Genomic DNA, 22,937 nt, shown 5'->3' with positions numbered 1-22,937 from the left:
GAAGGGAACAGGGAGCTGGCATTATTAGAGGGGCTAGGGAGTCGGCAGTATTAGAGGGAGCAGCAAGCAGGCAGTAATGGAGGGAGCAGGGAGCTGGCGGTGTTGGGGAGAGCAGGGAGCTGTCATTATTGGAGACTGCATTGAGTTGGTAGTGTTGGAGGGAACAGGGAGATGGCATTATTGGAGAGAGTAGCGATCTGGCAGTTTTGGAGAGAGTAGCGATCTGGCAGTGTTGGAGAGAGTAGCGATCTGGCAGTGTTGGAGAGAGCAGCGATCTGGCAGTGTTGGAGAGAGTAGGGATCTGGCAGTGTTGGAGAGAGTAGCGATCTGGCAGTGTTGGAGAGAGTAGCGATCTGGCAGTGTTGGAGAGAGTAGCGATCTGGCAGTGTTGGAGAGAGTAGCGATCTGGCAGTGTTGGAGAGAGTAGGGATCTGGCAGTGTTGGAGAGAGTAGCGATCTGGCAGTGTTGGAGAGAGTAGCGATCTGGCAGTGTTGGAGAGAGTAGCGGTCTGGCAGTGTTGGAGAGAGTAGCGATCTGGCAGTATTGGAGAGAGTAGCGATCTGGCAGTGTTGGAGAGAGTAGCGATCTGGCAGTGTTGGAGAGAGTAGCGATCTGGCAGTGTTGGAGAGAGTAGCGATCTGGCAGTGTTGGAGAGAGTAGCCATCTGGCAGTGTTGGAGAGAGTAGCGATCTGGCAGTGTTGGAGAGAGTAGCGATCTGGCAGTGTTGGAGAGAGTAGCGGTCTGGCAGTGTTGGAGAGAGTAGCGATCTGGTAGTGTTGGAGAGAGTAGCGATCTGGCATGTGTTGGAGAGAGTAGCGGTCTGGCAGTGTTGGAGAGAGTAGCGATCTGGCAGTGTTGGAGAGAGTAGCGATCTGATGTCCTCTATCCTCACTCTGACCACAGGAGGGGCAGCAACATCACCAATCTGGCTTGGGAGGTGTTGGCAGCGTTGGTCAGTGCCAATGCCCTGCAAAAGAGGACAGCCACCCAGTGCCGAAAGGGGATGAATAATCTCCTCCGTTCTGCCAGGGTAAGTCACTCTTCTCATCACCTTCAACTCACACACTCACAAACCCATCACACACCCACAGGGCCCTCACTCACTGCCAGTTCAAGGGACATCACCATTCACTCTCTCACTCTCACCGTCATTGTCCTCATCCCGTCCATGGCACCACTCACCACCCACACAGACCAGGCACACTTATCATCTGACCTGGCAGGCATCCTGCTGACACTCTCTCTATCTCTATCCATACAGGACAAACTGGGATACAACAAGAGGGAGAGGACACAGACCGGTGGAGGAATGTCTGAAATCAAGGTCCTCATGGACTTTGAAAACAGAGCCATCCAGCTGGCCGGCGATGACCGGGACCGTTCCTGTGCTGACGGTGAGGTCGGTGCTGCTCTAACAAGTGAGGATCCAGCAGTGAAACATCCATCAGATAACCAAGCTGTGAGTGATGTGTCCTCTTTCACAGGCCACTGCCACACACTAATTATCTCTCCTTGCTTCCACAGGCACATCTGGAAAGCAGCCGACAGAGTCCATGACCCAGGGCCTCCAAACAAGCTCTGAAGAAACCTCTGAAGAGGAATCTGAAGGCACCTTCATTGAAGACCTGTCACCGTGCTCACCCACTCCCTCCAGCAGCGCAGAGACACACACCTCGGTGGCTTTAGAGTAGCCTCGGGGTCACAATCTGCTGAGCACATCCCACTGTCTGATCCACAGCAGGCGGAGGCAGGGACTTCCCAGGTCCCCGGCACTCGGAGGGCAGCTGGAGGCCAGAAATATGCTGAGTCCGAGTCAGATGAGGAGCCTCTGGACTCAGTCATGTCACAGTTGCTGGAGCTGCAAAGGAAAACTCAGGAACATCAGGAAGGGATGTCCGCTGCACCCCTCAGATTGCAAGGCACGATGGAGGAGTCCGTCCATCTTCAGGCTGAGGTGATAGCGCCAGCATTGCAACGCACCGAGATCAACACTGGTAGGATGGCGGCCGCCATGGAGACCTTGGTCCAGGACGTCGGTCCTGCACTGCTCCACGGGCTCAACTCCATCACTGAAGCCATGGTTGGCCTCCAACAGTGTCAATGCGAGAGAGATGCGGGGCAGCTGAAGGTGGACAATGCATTTATAATAATCTACGTGGATTTCAGCAAGGCTTTTGATAAGGTCCTGCATGGGACACTGATAACAAAGGTGAGAGCCCTTGAGATCCAAGGCAATTTGGCAATTTGGATCCAGAATTGGCTGAGTGGCAGGAAGCAGAGGGTGATGGTCGAGGGGTGTTTTTGTGACTGGATGCCTGTGTCCAGTGGGGTTCCACAGGGATCGGTGTTAGGTCCCTTGCTGTTTGTGATATTGGAAAATGATTTAGACTTGAATGTAGGAGGTTGGTCAATAAGTTTGTGGATGACATGAAAATTGGTGGGGTGGTAAATAGTGAGGAGGAGAGCCTTCGATTACAGGAGGATATAGACGGGCTTGACAGATGGGCTGGCCAGTGGCAAATGGTATTTAATCCTGATAAGTGTGAGGTGATGCACTTGGGCAGGACAAACAAGGCACAGGAATACACAATGAATGGTAGGGCACTGGGAAGTACCGAGGATCAGAGGGACCTTGGTGTGCATGTCCACTAGTCCCTTAAGGTAGCGGGACAGGTAGATAAGGTGGGTAAGAAGGGACATGGGATACTTGCCTTTATCAGCCGAGGCATAGAATATAAGAGCAGGGAGGCTATGCTGGAACTGTATAAAACACTGGTTAGGCCACAGCTAGAGTATTGCGTGCAGTCCTGGAATCCGCATTATAGGAAGGATGTGATTGCAGTGGGGAGAGTGCAGAGGAGATTTACCAGGATGTTGCCTGCGCTGGAGAGTTTTAGTTATGAGGAGAGATAGGATAGGCTGGGGTTATTTTCCCTGGAGCAGAAGAGATTGAGGTGGGACATGATTGAGGTGTATAAAATTATGAGGGTCATAGATAGGGGTGACAGGAAGGAACTTTTCCCCTTGGTGGAGGGATCAATAACCAGTGGGCATAGATTTAAGGTAAGGGGCAGGAGGTTTAGAGGTGATGTGAGAAAGAATTTTTTCACCCAGAGGGTGGTGGGAATCGAGAACTCACAGCCTGAAAAGGTGGTAGAGGCTGAAACCCTCTTAACAGTTAAGAAGTATTGGGATGTGCACTTGCGATGCCATGGCAGACAAGGCTATGGGCCTAGTGCTGGAAAATGGTATTAGAATAGTTAGGTACTTGTCTGACTGGCGCAGACTCGATGGGCCGAAGGGCCTTTTTCTGTTCTGTAGCCCTCTATGACTCTATGACTCTATGAGTTACATCCTTTTAACATTCCTAATCCAGCCCTGCGATGTACCTGACATCGCAGACTGGATTGTGAAGTGTAATGTACCTGAGTACACAGAATGGATTGTGAAGTGTGATATATCTGAGTACACAGACTGGATTGTGAAGTGTGATGTACCTGAGTACACAGACTGGATTGTGAAGTGTGATGTACCTGAGTACACAGACTGGATTGTGACGTGTGATGTACCGGAGTACACAGACTGGATTGTGAAGTGTGGTGTACCTGAGTACACAGACTGGATTGTGTAGTGTGATGTACCTGAGTAAATAGACTGGATTATGAAGTGTGATATACCTGGGTACACAGATTGGATTGTGAAGTGTGATGTACCTGAGTACACAGACTGGATTGTGAAGTGTGGTGTACCTGAGTACACAGACTGGATTGTGAACTGTGGTGTACCTGAGTACACAGACTGGATTGTGAAATGTGATAGACCTGAGTACACAGACTGGATTGTGAAGTGTGGTGTACCTGAGTACACAGACTGGATTGTGAAATGTGATGTACCTGAGTACACAGATAGGATTGTGAAGTGTAACTTCACCAATAAGTAGCCATTGTTAAACTATAATAATGAAATTTTGCTGAACATCATATTAATAAAACTTTTATTGTCGCTTTTTTTCAGATCTTTATATATTGGCACAATCATCTGGTCTGCATATATTACTGGATATAGATAATGTATATTTGAAATATAATATATTACTGTAATATATAATGTAATATAATATGATGTATATAACTTATTACTCAGGCTTCTCTATATATTACTGGGCAGGATATATCGTCACTAACGTTTTAACTATGTAGTGACACAGCTCTGATAACCATATTAATAAAGTTTTAATTGTATCTTTCATTCTCTCTGTGTTTACAGACACAATTCTCTGGCTCGTGGGTTACCTAATGTACAAACCATCTGTGATGTCCTTGGAGTAATGGCTCAAACTGACTTCATCAAACTGACATTCCAAATAGGCCGACATTGTTGATAATGGGATTAACTGTAATTGGCTCAGATCTGAGCGTCAGCAGCTAAAATGGGGAGAGGGATGGAGGTCAGATAGAGGGAGGGGTGGAGGTCAGATAGAGAGAGGGATGGAGGTCAGATGGAGAGAGGGATGGAGGTCAGATAGAGAGAGGGATGGAGGTCAGATAGAGAGAGATGGAGGTCAGATAGAGAGAGGGATGGAGGTCAGATAGAGAGAGATGGAGGTCAGATGGAGAGAGGGATGGTGGTCAGGTGGAGAGAGGGTTGGAGGTCAGATTGAGAGAGGGATGGAGGTCAGATGGAGAGAGGGATGGAGGTCAGATAGAGAGAGATGGAGGTCAGATGGAGAGAGGGATGGAGGTCTGGTGGAGAGAGGGTTGAAGGTCAGATGGAGAGAGGGATGGAGGTCAGATAGAGAGGGATGGTGGTCAGGCGGAGAGAGTAATGGAGGTCAGGTGAAGAGAGGGATGCAGGTCAGATAGAGAGAGGGATGGAGGTCAGGTAGAGAGAGAGATGAAGGTCAGATACAGAGAGGGATGAAGCTCATGGATGTGTGTATCTGAGAGAAAGGGGGAACACTCAGAGGGAGAGATGGAGATCAGGGAGGTGTGTATCTGAGAGGAAGTTCGGACACTCAGAGGGAGGGTTGGAGATCAGGGAGGTGTGTATCTGAGAGGAAGGTGGGACACTCAGAGGGAGGGATGGTGATCAGGGAGGTGTGTATCTGAGTGGAAGGTGGGACACTCAGAGGGAGGGATGGAGATCAGGGAGGGGTGTATCTGAGAGGAAGGACAGAAACTCAGAGGGAGAGATGGAGATCAGGGAGGTGTGTATCTGAGAGGAAGGTGGGACACTCAGAGGGAGTGTGATGTACCTGAGTACACAGACTGGATTGTAAAGTGTGATGTACCTGAGTACACAGACTGGATTGTGAAGTGTGATGTACCTGAGTAAACAGACTGGATTGTGAAGTGTGATGTACCTGAGTACACAGACTGGATTGTGAAGTGTGATGTTCCTGAGTACACAGACTGGATTGTGAAGTGTGATGTACCTGAGTAAACAGACTGGATTGTGAAGTGTGATGTACCTGAGTACACAGACTGGATTGTGAAATGTGATGTACCTGAGTACACAGACTGGATTGTGAAGTGTGATCTACCTGAGTAAACAGACTGGATTGTGAAGTGTGATTTACCTGAGTACACAGACTGGATTGTGAAGTGTGATCTACCTGAGTAAACAGACTGGATTGTGAAGTGTGATTTACCTGAGTACACAGACTGGATTGTGAAGTGTGATTTACCTGAGTACACAGACTGGATTGTGAAGTGTGATTTACCTGAGTACACAGACTGGATTGTGAAGTGTGATGTACCTGAGCACACAGACTGGATTGTGAAGTGTGATGAACCTGAGTACACAGACTGGATTGTGAAGTGTGATGTACCTGAGTACACAGACTGGATTGTGAAGTGTGATGTACCTGAGTACACAGACTGGATTGTGAAGTGTAACTTCACCAATAAGTAGCCATTGTTATACTATAACAATGAAATTTTGCTGAACATCATATTAATAAAACTTTTATTGCAGCTTTTTGCAGATCTTTATACATTTGCACAACAACCTGGCCTTCATATATTACTGTATATAGATTATATATATTTGTGATACATATTTCATATAATATGATATATATAACTTATTACTCAGGCTTTTCTATATATTACTGGGCAGGATATATCGTCACTAACGTTTTAACTATGTAGTGACGCTGCTCTGAGAACCATATTAATAAAGTTTTAATTGTATCTTTCATTCTCTCTGTGTTTCCTGACACAATTCTCTGGCTCGTGGTTTACCCTATGTACAAACCATCTGTGATGTCCTTGGAGTAATGGCTCAAACTGACTTCATCAAACTGACACTCCAAATAGGCCGACATTGTTCATAATGGGATTAACTGTAATTGGCTCAGATCTGAGCGTCAGCAGCTAAAATAGAGAGAGAGGTGGAGGTCAATTAGAGGGAGGGGTGGAGGTCAGATAGAGAGAGGGATGGAGGTCAGATAGTGAGAGGGATGGAGGTCAGATGGAGAGAGGGATGGAGGTCAGATAGAGAGAGATGGAGGTCAGATGGAGAGAGGGATGGAGGTCAGGTGGAGAGATGGTTGGAGGTCAGATTGAGAGAGGGATGGAGGTCAGATTGAGAGAGGGATGGAGGTCAGAAAGAGAGAGATGGAGGTCAGATGGAGAGAGGGATGGAGGTCAGATAGAGAGAGATGGAGGTCAGATAGAGAGAGGGATGGTGGTCAGATAGAGAGAGATGGAGGTCAGATGGAGAGAGGGATGGTGGTCAGGTGGATAGAGGGTTGGAGGTCAGATTGAGAGAGGGATGGAGGTCAGATGGAGAGAGGCATGGAGGTCAGATAGAGAGAGATGGAGGTCAGATGGAGAGAGGGATGGAGGTCAGGTGGAGAGATGGTTGGAGGTCAGATTGAGAGAGGGATGGAGGTCAGATTGAGAGAGGGATGGAGGTCAGAAAGAGAGAGATGGAGGTCAGATGGAGAGAGGGATGGAGGTCAGATAGAGAGAGATGGAGGTCAGATAGAGAGGGATGGTGGTCAGGCGGAGAGAGTAATGGAGGTCAGGTGAAGAGAGGGATGCAGGTTAGTTAGAGAGAGGGATGGAGGTCAGATAGAGAGAGAGATGAAGGTCAGATACAGAGAGGGATGAAGCTCATCGAGGTGTGTATCTGAGAGGAAGGTGGGACACTCAGAGGGAGGGTTGGAGATCAGGGAGGTGTGTATCTGAGAGGAAGGTGGGACACTCAGAGGGAGGGATGGAGATCAGGGAGGTGTGTATCTGAGAGGAAGGTGGGACACTCAGAGGGAGGGATGGAGATCAGGGAGGTGTGTATCTGAGAGGAAGGTCAGAAACTCAGAGGGAGAGATGGAGATCAGGGAGGTGTGTATCTGTGAGGAAGGTGGGACACTCAGAGGGAGGGATGGAGATCAGTGAGGTGTGTATCAGAGAGGAAGTTGGGACACTCAGAGGGAGGGATGGAGATCAGGGAGGTGTGTATCTGAGAGGAAGGTGGGACACTCAGAGGGAGGGATGGAGATCAGGGAGGGGTGTATCTCAGAGGAAGGTCGGAAACTCAGAGGGAGAGATGGAGATCAGGTGGAACGAGGTTACTGTCCATTCTCTCCCCCTGTGCTGCAGTTTGGTGCAGACTAACCTGTTGCTCTGTGAATGCCCGGTTAATGCAGTCCCCTTGCTCCCTGCCTTTCAACCTCTCTCAATCCACACCACCACTTCTTCCCTGTAGGGAATGGGATTGAGCCAGTAACACAGAGGGGATGAGTTCAAATCCCAGGATGGGAAATAGTGAAATGGAATTGGATAAATCTGATCATTTGTGTCCTGGCTGCAGAAATTGTCCATAAATCCTGCTGGATTGTTATAAAACGCCAGGGACTCAGTGAGTGAAGCTGCCAGTCTCACCCTGTCACTGTCGACCCTGTCAACCACTTTAAAAATTTTATATGTTTCAATGGGATCACCTCTCTATCTTCTAAGCTCCAGGGAATAATGTCCCAGTCTACTCAATCTCTCCTCATCGGACAATCCCCTCACCCCAGGAATCACTCTCGGGAATCTCTGCTGCACTCCTTCCAAGGCTCGTATATCCTTCCTTAGGTAAGGAGACCGAATCTGTACACAGTAATCCAGGTGTGGTCTCACCGAGGTCCGATAGAATTACAATAAGACTCCTTCACTCTGACAGGGACAGAAGCTGACACATAGTCTCTCTCACTCATACTAATCCATCCCTCTCTCTCACTATCTCTCACAGAGTCTCCCTGTCTCTCTCTCTCTCACTCTCTGTCTCTGTCTCTCTCTCTCTTTCCCTCTCTCAATCTCTATCCTGCCTTCTCCCTCTGAAGGTGTTCTCTGGGTGTGAGTGTTTAATATAAGGTGGTGTTTTTCAGTATATTGTCGATGCTCTATGGTTTCTGACCATGGTGGGAGGGGATCAGGGCTCTGTTCTTTGATGTGACGCAGTGATGTCTGTCCCAGTGTCTCAGACTGTGATGCTGTTGTTTTCTGTGACTGACGCTATGATATCGATTGTAATCTCACTCAGTGTGACACGAGGTTACATGGCTTGATCAGTGGTGAGGGAGGAGCAGAATGAACAAGGAGCTGCAATCATCAGTCACTGCCGAAAAGCTTCTCACAGCCCGCACACTCCGCAAACTTCTTCACTAAATATTCTTTCAGCTCCTTAATGAGAGGTCTGGAGCTGAAAAGGGAAAAAGAGAAAGACATCTTTTCGAGAGGCTCATGGACACAATGTACACTGTACATTACCCACTAATGACACTCTGTCTACATTTAACTCATTGTTTAAGCTCCAGCCCACCTCCTGTTCCTATCCATATGTTTCAGTCAAGGGGCCTGATAAGTCTACAGCACAGGGGGAGGCCATTCAGCCCCTTGTGTCTGTGCTAGCTGTGCACTAGGATCATTCAGAACTAACCTCTCAGTTTAATGTCTGTTATGGGGAAGTGACCGGAACCTGTTATTAGAGACAGAATGAGTGACAAATATCAACTGATCAGAGAGAGTCAGCATGGATTTAAAAGGGTCAGAGATCTTTAACTCACCTGGTTACATTTTTTGCAGTGGTCACTAAGCAGGTAGATTAGGGAGAGTCTGTGGATTGTTATTGATATTGATTTCCAGAAGACATTAGAGAAGATTCCCCATGAGAGACTGTGAATAATAATGGAAGCATCTGGAATTTGAGGAAACCTTTTGCCATGGATGAGGAACTGGTTAGGAGGCAGGAGACAGAGAGTAGGGATAATGTGTATGTGCTCCAATGAGCAAGATGTGAATAGTGATGTCCCCAGGGATCTGTGCTGGGGACTCGGCTTTTCACATTATTGATCAGTTCTGGGCACCGCACCTCAGGAAGGATATATTGACCATGGAGAGGGCACAGCTCAGATTCACCAGGATGATCCCGGGGTTAAAAGGGTTAAATTATCAGGACAGATTGTATAAACTCAGCTTGTATTGTCTTGAATTGAGAACAGTTAGTGGTGATCTAATTGAGGTGTTTAAGATGAATAAAGACTGAATCTGATTAGTGTAGACAGAGAGAAACCATGTCCTCTGGTGGGGGAGACGAGAACGAGGGGGCAGAATCTTCAAATTGGAGCTGGGCCGTTCAGGGGTGATGTCAGGAAGAAATTCTTCACTGGAAGGAGAGTGGAAATCTGGAACTCTCTCCCCCTGAGAAAAAATGCTGTTGGGGCTGGGGGGTCAATTGAAAATGTTAAAACTGAGCTTGTTAGGTTTTTCTTACACAAGGGGATTGAGGGTTATGGGGCAAGCTGGAGAAATGGAGTTAAGATACAGATCAGCCATGATCTAATTGAATGGTGGGACAGGCTCGAGGGGCTGAATGGCCTCCTCCTGTTCCTATATCCTAATCCCACTCCCCTGCTCCCCCCATTGTCCTGTATTCTCCACAGATTTAACTGTTTATTAACTGCAGTTTGAATTAAAACCCAAAGTTTTCAGTCCCCACAGGCTGCTGAATGTTTAGTGAATTCTCTATTTGGATTTCCGATTTCTACTCTCTGTAGTTTGTCCATTCCTAACGCTGCTGATCATTTTAATTCAAGGCTGTATCAATCTGCATTTCCACTTTCAAGGAATGATGGAATTGAAGCCGAGCTCTCTCTGCTTCTACACATCCTTCACCATCTTTTCACTACTTTTCCCCCTCAAACCCATCATCTCAAACTCCTCTGCATTGAATTGTGTCAGTCACCTATCTGTCCCTTCCCTCATCTGTCTCTACTCTCCCCAAGTCTTTGACTCTTCTCCTCCCTGTTTGTTAAACCTCTCCTTCTGTGCAGTCAGCACATTCCAGTTATCGGGGCAAGTGGCTGATCTTTGTGATGTGGAGGATTTGGGGGGTCAGGTCGGGGTGAAAGATGAGGCCAAAGTTGTAAAGAGTCTGGATCAGCAGCAGACAGTGCTCAGGGAGAGGGATGGAGTTTGTATCGGGAGCTGAAGACGATGGCTTTGATCTTCCCAATGTGTTTCCCAGTGAGCCTGCTTCCTCAGTCCTGACTGCTCTTAGCTGCTGTTCTTTTCACTGATTGGACAGTTATTATTACAGATTCAGACCACAGCAGAAACCCCCAGTGTAAAAAATAACTGCAAAGATTGTCCGATCGCAAGATTGAAACGTGACCAAGAGAGGAAGTGAAAGAAGGAGCTCAGAGCAGCTGCATGTTTGTTACTGACACGGGATAAAACTGAACCGTGTCCACTACCTAGAATCTTACAGCACAGAAGGAGGCCATTCAGCCCATCCTGCCTGTGAGTTACCCAGTGAGACCCACTCCCCCTCTCTATCCCCATTACCCAGCAAATCTTTCCTTTTCAGGGAGATCTCCAATTCTCTCTTGTACACCTGGGTCCACAGCACGAGACTGTCCCTAACCTGGGCTCGAAATTGGCATCTCTTTCATTCATTGGAAGACAAAATGCCCGGGGTGGGAAATGGAGCTCAGAACTCCCAACATTCCCTCTCCCCTCCTGACATAAACCCCAAATTGTCTGAAATGCAGTGGTCATAACCACTGTGTCCAATTCTGTCCCTAGCCAAAATCCTCACAAAATTTGAATTTATATAGCGCCTTGACATACAAACATCCCCCAGATGTATCATGGAGCAGCAGTGAGATGAACGGGGGTGGGGGGTGGAGGAACTTTAGGAAAGTGATCAAAGGCTTGGGTGAAAGGATGGAGTTTGATGCAGGAGAGAGAGGCCTGGAGAGGGGAAGGGATAAAGAGTGGGAATTCAGAGAGCAGGGCCTAGGCGTCTGAAGGCTCTTGGTGTGGGACAGGGTATGGAGCTCTGCATTTCGGACAAGTTGGGGTTTGTGGAGCGTGGATGAAGGAAGCCGGCAAAGGGCATCGGAATAATGGAGTCAGGAAGCAAGACAAACAGGGATAAGGGTTTCTGTGGTCAAGGGGCTGATGTAGTGTAGAGATGAACAATGTTGTGGAGTTGGAAATTAGAGGCTTACGGGATGGAGAGATGTGGAGTTTGAGGCTCAGCTACTGGAGGTCCAATGGGAAGGAGGCCCAGGTTTACTGGTCCCTATTGGAGGGTCTAATGGGAAGCAAGCCCATGTTTACTGGTCCCTATTGGAGGGTCCAGTGGGAAGCAGTCCCATGTTTACTGGTCCCTATTGGAGGGTCCAATGGGAAGCAAGCCCATGTTTACTGGTCCCAATTGGAGGGTCCAGTGGGAAGCAAGCCCATGTTTACTGGTCCCTATTGGAGGGTCCAATGGGAAGCAGGCCCATGTTTACTGGTCCCCATTGGAGGGTCCAGTGGGACAGGGACACCATGGTCGATGTGGAGGACAGTTTCCTTCTGTTGTAAATATGTGATCATCCACCCCTCATCCCAGTAAAACACCCTGTCCCGGAGCCTGACCATGGAAAGGGAGGGAGAGGTGAAGGGATTCAAACATGTTCTGAATGGACAGGATGGCTCAGTGGGTCAGACTCTGCCCTGTCCCTCCAGCTCACATTGATGGGGTGAGGGTCTCCTCTCTCTGCTGGGACTTCATGAAATGAGGTTTGTGTCCAAACCAGTCCCCAGTGAGAATTGGCCAACAGCACAGACCTGCTCTTAATTTGACAATAATCTGTCAGTCTGACTGAGAGAGACCAAAGCATGGTCAATGTGGGAAATTGGGCCTTACTCCAGGAGATGACATGCTTCTGGGGTCAAGGGTTCACATCCATCGGTGGGGCAGAGCAGAGGGAGTTTTCCCCTTCATTTCACTGTGTTCCCCCTGGGAGACTGTGGGAAAGAGAGAGCGAGGTGGAGACTGTGAGACCGAGTGAGAGAGGGGGGGAAGCATTTAACTGCTGCACCAGGACTCAAAGTGTTCCAAACTCCAGTAATAACGCCTATTATAGAGATCAGTTAGAGAATTACAGATAGATGGAGGGTGGGAGAGAGATGAGGAGGCAGAGATAGAGAGAGAGAGTGAGAGAGAAAATTGGGGGGGGGGGCAGGGGAAGAGAGAGAGAGAGAGAGAGAGAGAAAGAGAGAGAGAGAGAGAGGAGAGGGAGGCATGGAGGGAGAGCAAAAAGGGACATTGTGACGGGAGCCATGATTGACTTGGCAGTGTGAGAGAGATAGGGAACAACAGAGATATGGAGGGAGAATGAGAGAGGCAGACAATGAGGGACAAGTGGAGGGAGAGGGAGGGAGAGAGTTGAAGAGGATGTGAAAGGTGCTGACGTGGTTTTCTCTGGGTGATACCATTTACATACTGAGGAACAGCCAGTGAGACTCTGACAGGCTGCAGCTTTATAAAGCTGAGCCCAGTGAAGGGAGAGTTTATCAGTGACCAGGCACAGGGACAGGAGCAGACACCATGATTTCAGCCATCCAGCTCATCTGGCCTCTGGCATTCTGCATCGCAGGTACAAATCTCTCTCCTTCCACCGTGAATATTTTCCTGCTCTCCATTTCCATCCAATTCGACTGACTTGTGATTGAAGGGAAAATGCTGAAAGCAGAGGAACGGTCACTGTCTCTAACAATATCTCATTTTACAGGCTCTTTGTGTGACACTTCTTACTTCACTCTGTTTCTCTATTACCCCTCAGGTATCAGTGGGGACATCACCATGACCCAGTCTCCCCCGATGCTGTCAGTGAGCCTGGGCCAGACGGCCACCATCACCTGTACGGCCAGTCAGTCTGTTAGCAGCAATGTTGCTTGATACCAGCAGCGAGAAGGACAGAAACCCACTCTCCTGATCTATTCGGCAACAACTCGATTCACAGGAACATCGGAGCGATTCACCGGCAGTGGATCTGGCACTCAATTCACCCTGACAATCAGCAATGTACAGAATGAGGATGTCGCTGATTATTACTGTCAGGGCTATACCAGCTATGCATACACAGTGATACAGAGCCTTACAAAAACCTCAATACACACAGCACCACCTCCTCTACTGACACATCCCACAGTTATATAGAATATATAATAATGGACACACAGTCCCACCTCCTGTACTGACACATCCCACAGTTATATAGAATATATAATAATGTACACACAGTCCCACCTCCTGTACTGACACATCCCACAGTTATATAGAATATATAATAATGGACACACAGTCCCACTTCCTGTACTGACACATCCCACAGTTATATAGAATATATAATAATGGACACACAGTCCCACCTCCTGTACTGACACATCCCACAGTTATATAGAATATATAATAATGGAGACACAGTCCCACCTCCTGTACTGACACATCCCACAGTTATATAGAATATATAATAATGGACACACAGTCCCACCTCCTGTACTGACACATCCCACAGTTATATAGACTATATAATAATGGGCACACAGTCCCACCTCCTGTACTGACACATCCCACAGTTATATAGAATATATAATAATGGACACACAGTCCCACCTCCTGTACTGACATATCCCACAGTTATGTAGAATATATAATAATGGACACACAGTCCCACCTCCTGTACTGACACATCCCACAGTTATATAGAATATATAATAATGGACACACAGTCCCACCTCCTGTACTGACACATCCCACAGTTATATAGAATATATAATAATGGACACACAGTCCCACCTCCTGTACTGACACATCCCAAATTTATATACAATATATAATAATGGACACAAAGTCCCACCTCCTGTACTGACACATCCCACAGTTATATAGAATATATAATAATGGACACACAGTACCAACTCCTGTACAGACACATCCCACAGTTATATAGAATATATAATAATGGACACAAAGTCCCACCTCCTGTTCTGACACATCCCACAGTTATTTAGAATAGATAATAATGGACACAAAGTCCCACCTCCTGTACTGACACATCCCACAGTTGTATAGAATATATAATAATGGACACACAGTCCCACCTCCTGTACTGACACATCCCACAGTTATATAGAATATATAATAATGGACACAAAGTCCCACCTCCTGAACTGACACATCCCACAGTTATATAGAATATATAATAATGGACACACAGTCCCACCTCCTGTACTGTCACATCCCACAGTTATATATAATATATAATAATGGACACACAGTCCCACCTCCTGTACTGACACATCCCACAGTTATATACAATATGTAATAATGGACACACAGTCCCACCTCCTGTACTGACACATCCCACAGTTATATAGAATATATAATAATGGACACACAGTCCCACCTCCTTTACTGACACATCCCACAGTTATATAGAATATATAATAATGGACACACAGTCGCACCTCCTGTATGATTGAGAGACAGAGAGGGGTTGAGAGTGAGTTAAAGGTGAGTGTGAGTGAGAGACAGAGGGTGAGAGTGAGTTAAAGGTGAGTGTGAGTGAGACAGGGAGAGGGTGAGAGTGAGTTAAAGGTGAGTGTGAGTGAGAGACAGGGAGAGGGTGAGAGTGAGTTAAAGGTGAGTGTGAGTGAGAGACAGGGAGAGGGTGAGAGTGACTGAGTGAAGCAGAGAGCAGAGGTTTTTGTACAGTCCCTGCACTGGAAGCTTTCAGTGTGGGTTACGTTCGCTAAAGGAACCAAGCTCAGACTGAGTAAGTAAACCCCAATTCTCCCTTATTAACCCTTTCAATACTGAAACTTTCTCAAACACTAATGCTGGATAGTTGAAGGTGTTAGTGAGGAGCTGCACTGAATGAAATGGTTCAGTGAACAACGCTGTGCATAACAGGTTGCCCAGCTGTATTTCTTTCATTACATTCCCCCCTTTAAGCAGCCAGATATAAATAACCAACTTTTACCCACCGTCTCGAGGAGATCTGGACGTTTGCAGACTGTGCTGACATTGCTGCACCATGGAGTGAAATCACTCACTAGACTCCTGTCAGTCTCAGTGTGACAGACACGGGCAGAGTTTGATATGAGCTCTGGCTCCCTCTCACAGTCTCTGATATAACTGATCACAGCACCAGCACAGTGAGACACCGAGGTCCCACCTCCCCCAGCTTGAACTCTGCTCTCTCCACTCCCTGGTTATCTCTTGGCAAAGTTCTGATGACAAACAGGTAGAGCAGGACCCACAATCCAGTGGCTTCAGTGTTCCAGGGTTTCGGGGAGACTCTCCGTTTCCCCCGAATGTTTAAATGTCACCCTCTAGACTCCAGGCCTCCAGGAATCTGCTCTCCATCTCTCTCCTGAAGACACTGTCTCTGACTGGGGAACAGCTCCACCCTCCCCAAGTGGGCTCATTCCTCCAAGTGTGAGCCGGGAGGGTGAACATGGTGGGCTATTGGACCGTGCGGTTTTAGCCGTGCCTCAGTGGGTAGCATGAGCCCCTCAGAGTCACAATGTTGTGGGTTCAAATCCCACTCCAGAGACTTGAGCACATAATCCAGGCTGAGACTCCAGTGCAGTATTGAGGGAGGGCTGCACTGTCAGAGGAGCCGTCTTTCAGATGAGACAAACTGAGGTCTGCCCTCTCAGGGGGATCTCAAATATCCCACGGGCGCTTTGAGAAGAAGAGCAGGGGTGATCCCCCTGGTTTCCTGGACAATATTTATCCCTCAATCTACATCACTACACATCTGATTATCTGGTCATTGTCAATCTGATATCTGGGATCTTGCTGTGCACAGTTGGTTGTGGAACACTCTGGGACGTCCTGAGGTGGTGATAGGCACCATTGAAATGCAAGCCTTTCTTTGAAGTTGGAGATTCCTGATGGTGACCCTGTGAGTTCCCATTGACCTCACACTGACCCTGTCTGACCCCCGGACTTTGAGATTAATTGAAGGCTCACCCTTGTCGTCACCCCAGTGTTGGCCGGCAAGGTTTGAAATGAAATCTCGAACCTTCTACACCCAAAGCTGTTTTCTCAATACTTCAGAGTAAGTGGATAACTAAGGGATGAGTAGGGCCCATAAAAGACCAAAAAGGTAACCTATGTGAGGAGGTGGAGGATGTGGGTATGGTTCTGAATGAATACTTTGCATCTGTCTTCACAAAAGAAAGGGAACAATGTAGACATTGTCACTATGGTGGAGGAGTGTGAAATATTGGATGTGATAAACATAGGGAGAGAGGAAGTATGAGCGGGATTAGCATCCTTGAGAGTGGATTAACCACCAGGGCCGGGTAAAATGTGCCCCAGCCTGTTAACAGAAACCAGGGAGGAAATTGCGGAGGGTCTGACCCTCATTTTCCAATCCTCACTGGATACAGGTGAGTGGCCGGAGGATTGGAGGTCTGATAATGTTGTACCTTTGTTTAAAAAGGGAGCGAGGGATAGACTGAATAATTACAGGCCAGTCATTGTGTCCTCGTTGGTGGTCAAATAATTGGAATCAATTCTGATGGACAGGATAAACTGTCGCTTAAAAAGGCACAGATTAATCCAGGACAGTCAGCATGGATTTGATAAGGGAAGGTCATGTCTGACTAATTTGTTCATCTTTTTTGAGGAAGTAACAAGGTGGATTGATGAGGGTAGTGTAGTTGATGTTATCTACATGGATTTTAGCAAGGATTTTGAGAATGTTCCACATGGCAGACTAGTTAATAAAATAAAAGCCAATGGGGTCCATGGGAATGGGGCCCATTAGATACATAATTAGCTCAGGGGCCGGGAACAAAGGGTAATTATTGATGGTGTTTTAGTGACTGGAAGGCTGTTTCCAGTGTGGGTCTGCAGGCCTCAGGCCTCGGTACCCTGCTTTTTGTGTATATATTAATGATTTGGACATAAATGTAGGAGTTGATCAAGGAGTTTACAGGCGACACAAAAATTGGCTACATGGTAGATAACAAGGAGGATTGTTGTAGGCTGCAGGAAGAGATCAGTGGACTGGTCAGGTGGAAAGAAAAGTGGCAAATGGAATTCAACCCAGAGAAGTGTGAGGTGATGCATTTGGGGAGGTCAAACAAAGCAAAGGATTACACAATAAATGGGAAGATACTGGGAGGTGTAGAGGAAGTGAGGGACCTTGGGGTGAATGTCCAGACTCCTGAAGGTAGCAGAACAGGTCAATAAGGTGGTTAAGAAGGAACATGGAATCCTTTCAATCATTAGCCGAGGTATAGAGCAAGGAGGTTATGCTGGATCTGTCTAAATTATTAGTTAGGCCACAACTTGAGTACAGTGCGCAGTTCTGGTCACCTCATTACAGGAAGGATGTGATTGCATTAGAGAGGGTACAGAGGAGATTTAACCAGGATGTAGCCAGGACAGGAAAATTGCAGCTATGAGGAGAGATTGGATTGGCTGGGGTTGTTCTCCTTGGAACAGAGGAGGCTGAGGGGAGATTTGATTGAGATGTACAAAATTATGAGGGGCTTGGATAGAGTGGATGGGACGGGCCTATTTACTTTAGCAGAGAGGTCAGTGACTAGGGGGCATAGATTTAAAGTGATTTGGAGAAAGATTAGATGGGAGATGAGGCTCTGGAACTCACTGCCTGAGAGGGTCACCGAGGCAGAAACCCTCAACCCATTTAAAAGGTGTCTGGATATGAACCTCAAGAGCCTGAACCTGGAGGACTACGGACCAATTGCTGGAAAGTGGGATTCGGCCGGACGGCTCGTGTTTCAGTGGGCACAGACATGATGGGCCGAGTGGCCTCTTTCTGTGCCAGAAACTTTCTATGATTTTATTCTATGACACCCAATCTGAATCCTTTCTGAAGTGGGTTGATCCAAGTGTGCTCCAACCTTCTGGGATAAAGTTCTCTCGATGTGTGTGTGATCTGAGGATTGTTAATGCTGAACCTGTTTCCCCCGGACAGACTGATCAATAGTGAGAGCTTCCTGACAGCTTAACAGGGTCTTAGAGGGACACTGAGTCTTTAAACACTCTTACTATTAACCAGTTCAGTGCTGAATTTGTGGAAACCCTCTTTACAAATGTCTAAGTAACAGTCCAATATGATTTAACCAGCTTAACATCAAACCTTTTCCTCGTGCCACTCAACTAATTTGAAACACAACTTGCCCCTTTCCCTGGGATTCCATGAGTTTTTAGTTTTCTCACCAGTCTGTCATGTGGAACCTTGTCAGAAGTCTTGCTAAAATCCGCAAAGACCACGTCAAACTCGCTCCCCTCATCAACCCTCCTTGTTACCCCCTCAAAAAATTCAAGCAAGTTAGTCAGACACGGCTTTCCCTTAACAAGTCCATGTTGACTGTCCTTGGTCGTATCTTTCTCAAAGATGATTAAAATGTCCCTCAGAATATTTTCCAACAATTAATATTTACTCTCTCACTATGGCCGGAATTTTCCTGCCCCATTGGCGTCAGGTGTCATGGTGAGCAGTGGGAATAATATGGTGAGACAACCAAAAATCTGAAACTGATGGCTCTCCTGCGGCCAGAGCGGGGGTAGAGGACATCAGGATGGGCCTCCACAGTGTCCAGAAGGCATCCCAGGAATGTGTCACTGAATTGGGGGCTGCACTCTGCTTGGCTTTTGGGGCCATGTCTTCCCCGGAGCAGCCCCGGGCTGCAAGCATTAAGAAGTGTGCGCACGGCTGTAGTTTAAATACGGTGTCCAGCTTCTGCAGTGCTGTTGGAGCTGCACTCATCCAGGCAAGTGGAGAGTACTCCAATACATTCCTGACTTGTGCTTTGTAGATGGTGGACAGGCTTTGGAGAGTCAGGAGGTGAGTGACTCGTCACACGATTCCTAGCCTCTGACTTGCTCTTGTAGCCACAGTATTTATATGGCTAGTCCACTTCAGTTTCTGCTCAATGCTAACCCCCAGGATGTTGATAGTGGGGGATTCAGTGAGGGTAATGCCATTGAACATCAAGGGGCGATGGTTGGATTCTCTCTTGTTGGAGATGGTCATTTCCTGGCACTTGTGTGGTAAGTATGTTACTTGCCACTTGTCAGCCCAAGCCTGGATATTGTTCAGGTCTTGCTGCATTTGGACAGGGACTGCTTCAGCATCTGAGGAGTCATGAATGATGCTGAACATTGTGCAATCATCAGCGAACACACCGACTTCTGACCTTATGATGTAAGGAAGGTCATTGATGAAATAGCTGAAGATGGTTGGGCCGAGGACACTACCCTGAGGAACTCATGCAGTGATGTCCAGGAGCTGAGATGACTGACCTCCAACAACCACAACCATCTTCCTTTGTGCTAGGTATGACTCCAACCCACAGAGAGTTTTCCCCCTGATTCCCTTTGACTCTAGTTTTGCTCGGGCTCCTTGACGCCACACTCAGTCAAATACGGCCTTGATATCAATGACAGTCGGTCTCTCCTCACCTTGGGAGTTCAGCTCCACTGTCCATGTCTGAACTAAGGCTGTAATGAGGTCAGGAGCTGAGTGGCCCTGGCAGAACCCAAACTGGGCCTCAGTGAGCAGGTTATTGCTAAGCAAGTGCCACTTGATAGCACAGTTGATGGCCCCTTCCATCACTTTACTGATGATGGAGAGTAGACTGATGGGGCGGTAATTGGCCAGGTTGGATTTGTCCTGCTTTTTGTGTACAGGACATACCTGGGCAATTTTCCAGCTGTTGCTGTGTGCCACACAGCAATGTGGTTGGCTCTTAACTGCCCTCTGAAGTGGCCCAGCCCCTACTCAGTTGTTAGAAACTGCGACAAAGTCACTAAAAAGGAATGAAACCGGACGGACCACGCGGCTTCGATCTAGGCACCGGAAACAACAACGGCAATCTCAGCCCCGTTGACCCTGCAAAGTCCCCCTTACTAACATCTGGGGGCTAGTGTCAAAATTGGGAGAACTGTCTCACAGACTAGTCAAGCAACAGCCTGATAGAGTCATCCTCACAGAATCATACCTTACAGATAATGACCCAGACTCCACCATCACCGTCCCCGGGTATGTCTTGTCCCACCTGCAGGACAGACCCAGCAGAGGTGGCAACACAGTGGTATACAGGCAGTGGGGAGTTGCTGTGGGAGTCCTCAAAATCAACTCCAGACCCCATGAAGTCTCATGGCATCAGGTCAAACATGGGGAAGGAAATCTCTGCCCGATTACCACGTACCACCCTCCCTCAGTTGATGAATCAGTGCTCCTCCATGTTGAACACCACTTGGAGGAAAGACTGAGAGTGAGCCAGGGCACAGGGGATGTAAAACAATCTTTCTCCCACACGCCAGTGCCCTTTGTGCAAATCTGGGGGAATTCCGCACTATTTATATCCCATCCAATATTTCACAATTCTCCTCCATGAAAACCTCCCACTGCTCTGACACTGATTTACCTTCAAGTTGCTGTTTCCTGTCCATTTCGGCAAATCACAGCTTAGTTAAATTGGCCTTTCCCTAATTTACAACTTTTACACTTGGTCTAGCTTTATCCCTTTCCATAACTGCTCAAAACCTAACTGAATTATGATCACTATTAGCCAGATACTCTCCCACTGATACACCTTCCACCTGCCCAGATTCATTCCCTGAAATTGTCTAAAACTGCCCCTTCTCTTGTTGGGTTTGTTACATTCTGGCTAAAAGAATTCACCTGGATGGATTATAAGAATTTTACATCATCTATACATTTACACAGATCTGATCCCAGTTAATATTCGGGAAGTTGAAATTCATTATAAAGACAGTGATTAAACTTCCTTCTCTTCTCTTTCAGGCAGAGAGAAGTCACCACCCACACTGACCCTGCTGCCCCCCTCCCCGGAGGAGGTCAAGACCAAGGGCACTGCCACCCTGGTGTGCCTTGCCAATCACTTCCATCCCGATGAGGTGAAGGTGGAGTGGAAGAAGGACGGTGCAGCCATTTCGGACGGGGTTCAGACCAGCAACTACCTGCGAGCTTCGGACAGCACCTACAGCGTCAGCAGCCTGCTGACCCTCTCTGGCTCCGGCTGGGAGTCCAACGCCCGCTTCTCCTGTGTCGTCACCCACGAGAGCCTCTCCTCTCCCCTCAGCAAGAGCATCAGGAGATCAGAATGTGCATAGAGTGTTAGAGACAGTCCACAGAGGAGACACAACTTTAAATAGAACAGGGGTGAGCTGGGAGGGCAAAGGTCATTGTCAGCACCGAATTACAACTCTCTTCCTTCTCGGGACCGGCTCGGAGACACTTCTGAGAGTCAGGGGTGAAGGCCCGTTATTGGGACAGTGTAAAGGGAGCTTTACTCCGTATCTAAGCCCGTGCTGTAATTGCCCTGGGAGTGATTGATGGGGATTGTGTAGAGGGAGCTTTACTCTGTATCTAACCCCATGCTGTACCTGCCCTGGGAGTGTTTGATGGGGACAGTGTAGAGGGAGCTTTACTCTGTATCTAACCCCGTGCTGTACCTGCCCTGGGAGTGTTTGCTGGGACAGTTTAATCTCGTGATGCTAAGTAAAACCTCTCTAAGATGCTGAAGACTGTCAGCTGTACAAAATTAATGTGACCCTCCGAAGTGTCTGCTTCAGTAAGCCAGACCCCTTCCTGCTCACCCTGCAGTTACAATTTAAGGTTCAGTCACTGTTTAAAGGGACAGAATTCTCATGTTCTGGAGAAAATCTCCACAAGTGTTTTAATAAACCTCCATTCTCCCTGTGAATTTCTCCAGCTTCCTCTGGCTGGGCTGTTTATTCAAGTCTTTTTTCTGTAAATGTCAATGTGTAAAAGGTAATAAACATTAAGAATATTCAGTCTCTGTCTGGTGAGTGCTTTGGAAATGTCCCACCTCCCCATCAGCTGATTGGCTGCATTTCAGCAAGTGATTGTCCTGATTGGCTGGTTGGTCTGTCAATCAATGACACATCAACAGAAGATTTGGTTCAAAGACAATTATCAATCATTTTAAAATGATCAGTTTTATCTCGAATCTCTTGAATTTACAAGATTAAAAACAGAAAAGAAACTGGAAGTTGCTGGGATTAAATCAACACAACCACAATTCCCCAAACCATATTCACGACCTCCCCCGTGACCTTCCCATCTCACGTGATCTCGCTATTCCCATAGTTTCAATCACAGATAAGACCATCTCTGATCACTTCCTTGTATCACTCCCCACCCACATCCCCCTTCCACAGCACAACCCTACCCCCTTCTGTATCCATCCCTGGAAAAACCTATTCCCCAATTCACTTACAACTGCACTTTCAAAATCCCAACGATCTCGTCTCTGGCCCTCCGATCACCACAACATTTCTGCAGCTACTGATTTACTCAACCTCACCCTCACCTCCACCTTTCATATCCTAGTCCCCAATAAAACCATTCCTCTCCCTCACCCTGGCCCTTCCCCCTGCTACAACCCTCATCTCCACTCACTTAATCCAAGGGAGGCAGACTTGAAACTGGTTTATCCATCACCGCCAGATCTGGCTGGAGCGCTCCAAACACTCCCGGCTCCTCCTCTCATCTGCTAAAACTGTCCCTGCTCCATTACCTCTGGTGTCCCCCAGGGATCGATCCTTGGCCCCTCCTATTTCTCATCT

The 22,937-nt window shown here is 47.6% G+C and overlaps 1 gene segment (V, D, J or C); it reads left to right on the top strand.

Annotated features, from left to right (window-relative positions):
- Positions 1–12,800: 12,800 nt before the first annotated feature.
- Positions 12,801–22,142, top strand: LOC144692518 (Ig kappa chain V region Mem5-like). The segment is given in 4 exon segments: positions 12,801–12,924; positions 13,111–13,412; positions 15,060–15,105; positions 21,130–22,142. Coding segments are annotated over 4 exon segments (726 nt in total).
- The last annotated feature ends 795 nt before the right edge of the window (positions 22,143–22,937 follow it).

The sequence above is a fragment of the Cetorhinus maximus genome, chromosome 17 (assembly GCF_964194155.1).
Source record: "Cetorhinus maximus chromosome 17, sCetMax3.hap1.1, whole genome shotgun sequence".
NCBI lineage: Eukaryota > Metazoa > Chordata > Chondrichthyes > Lamniformes > Cetorhinidae > Cetorhinus > Cetorhinus maximus.
This window is presented reverse-complemented; position numbering and strand designations above follow the sequence as displayed.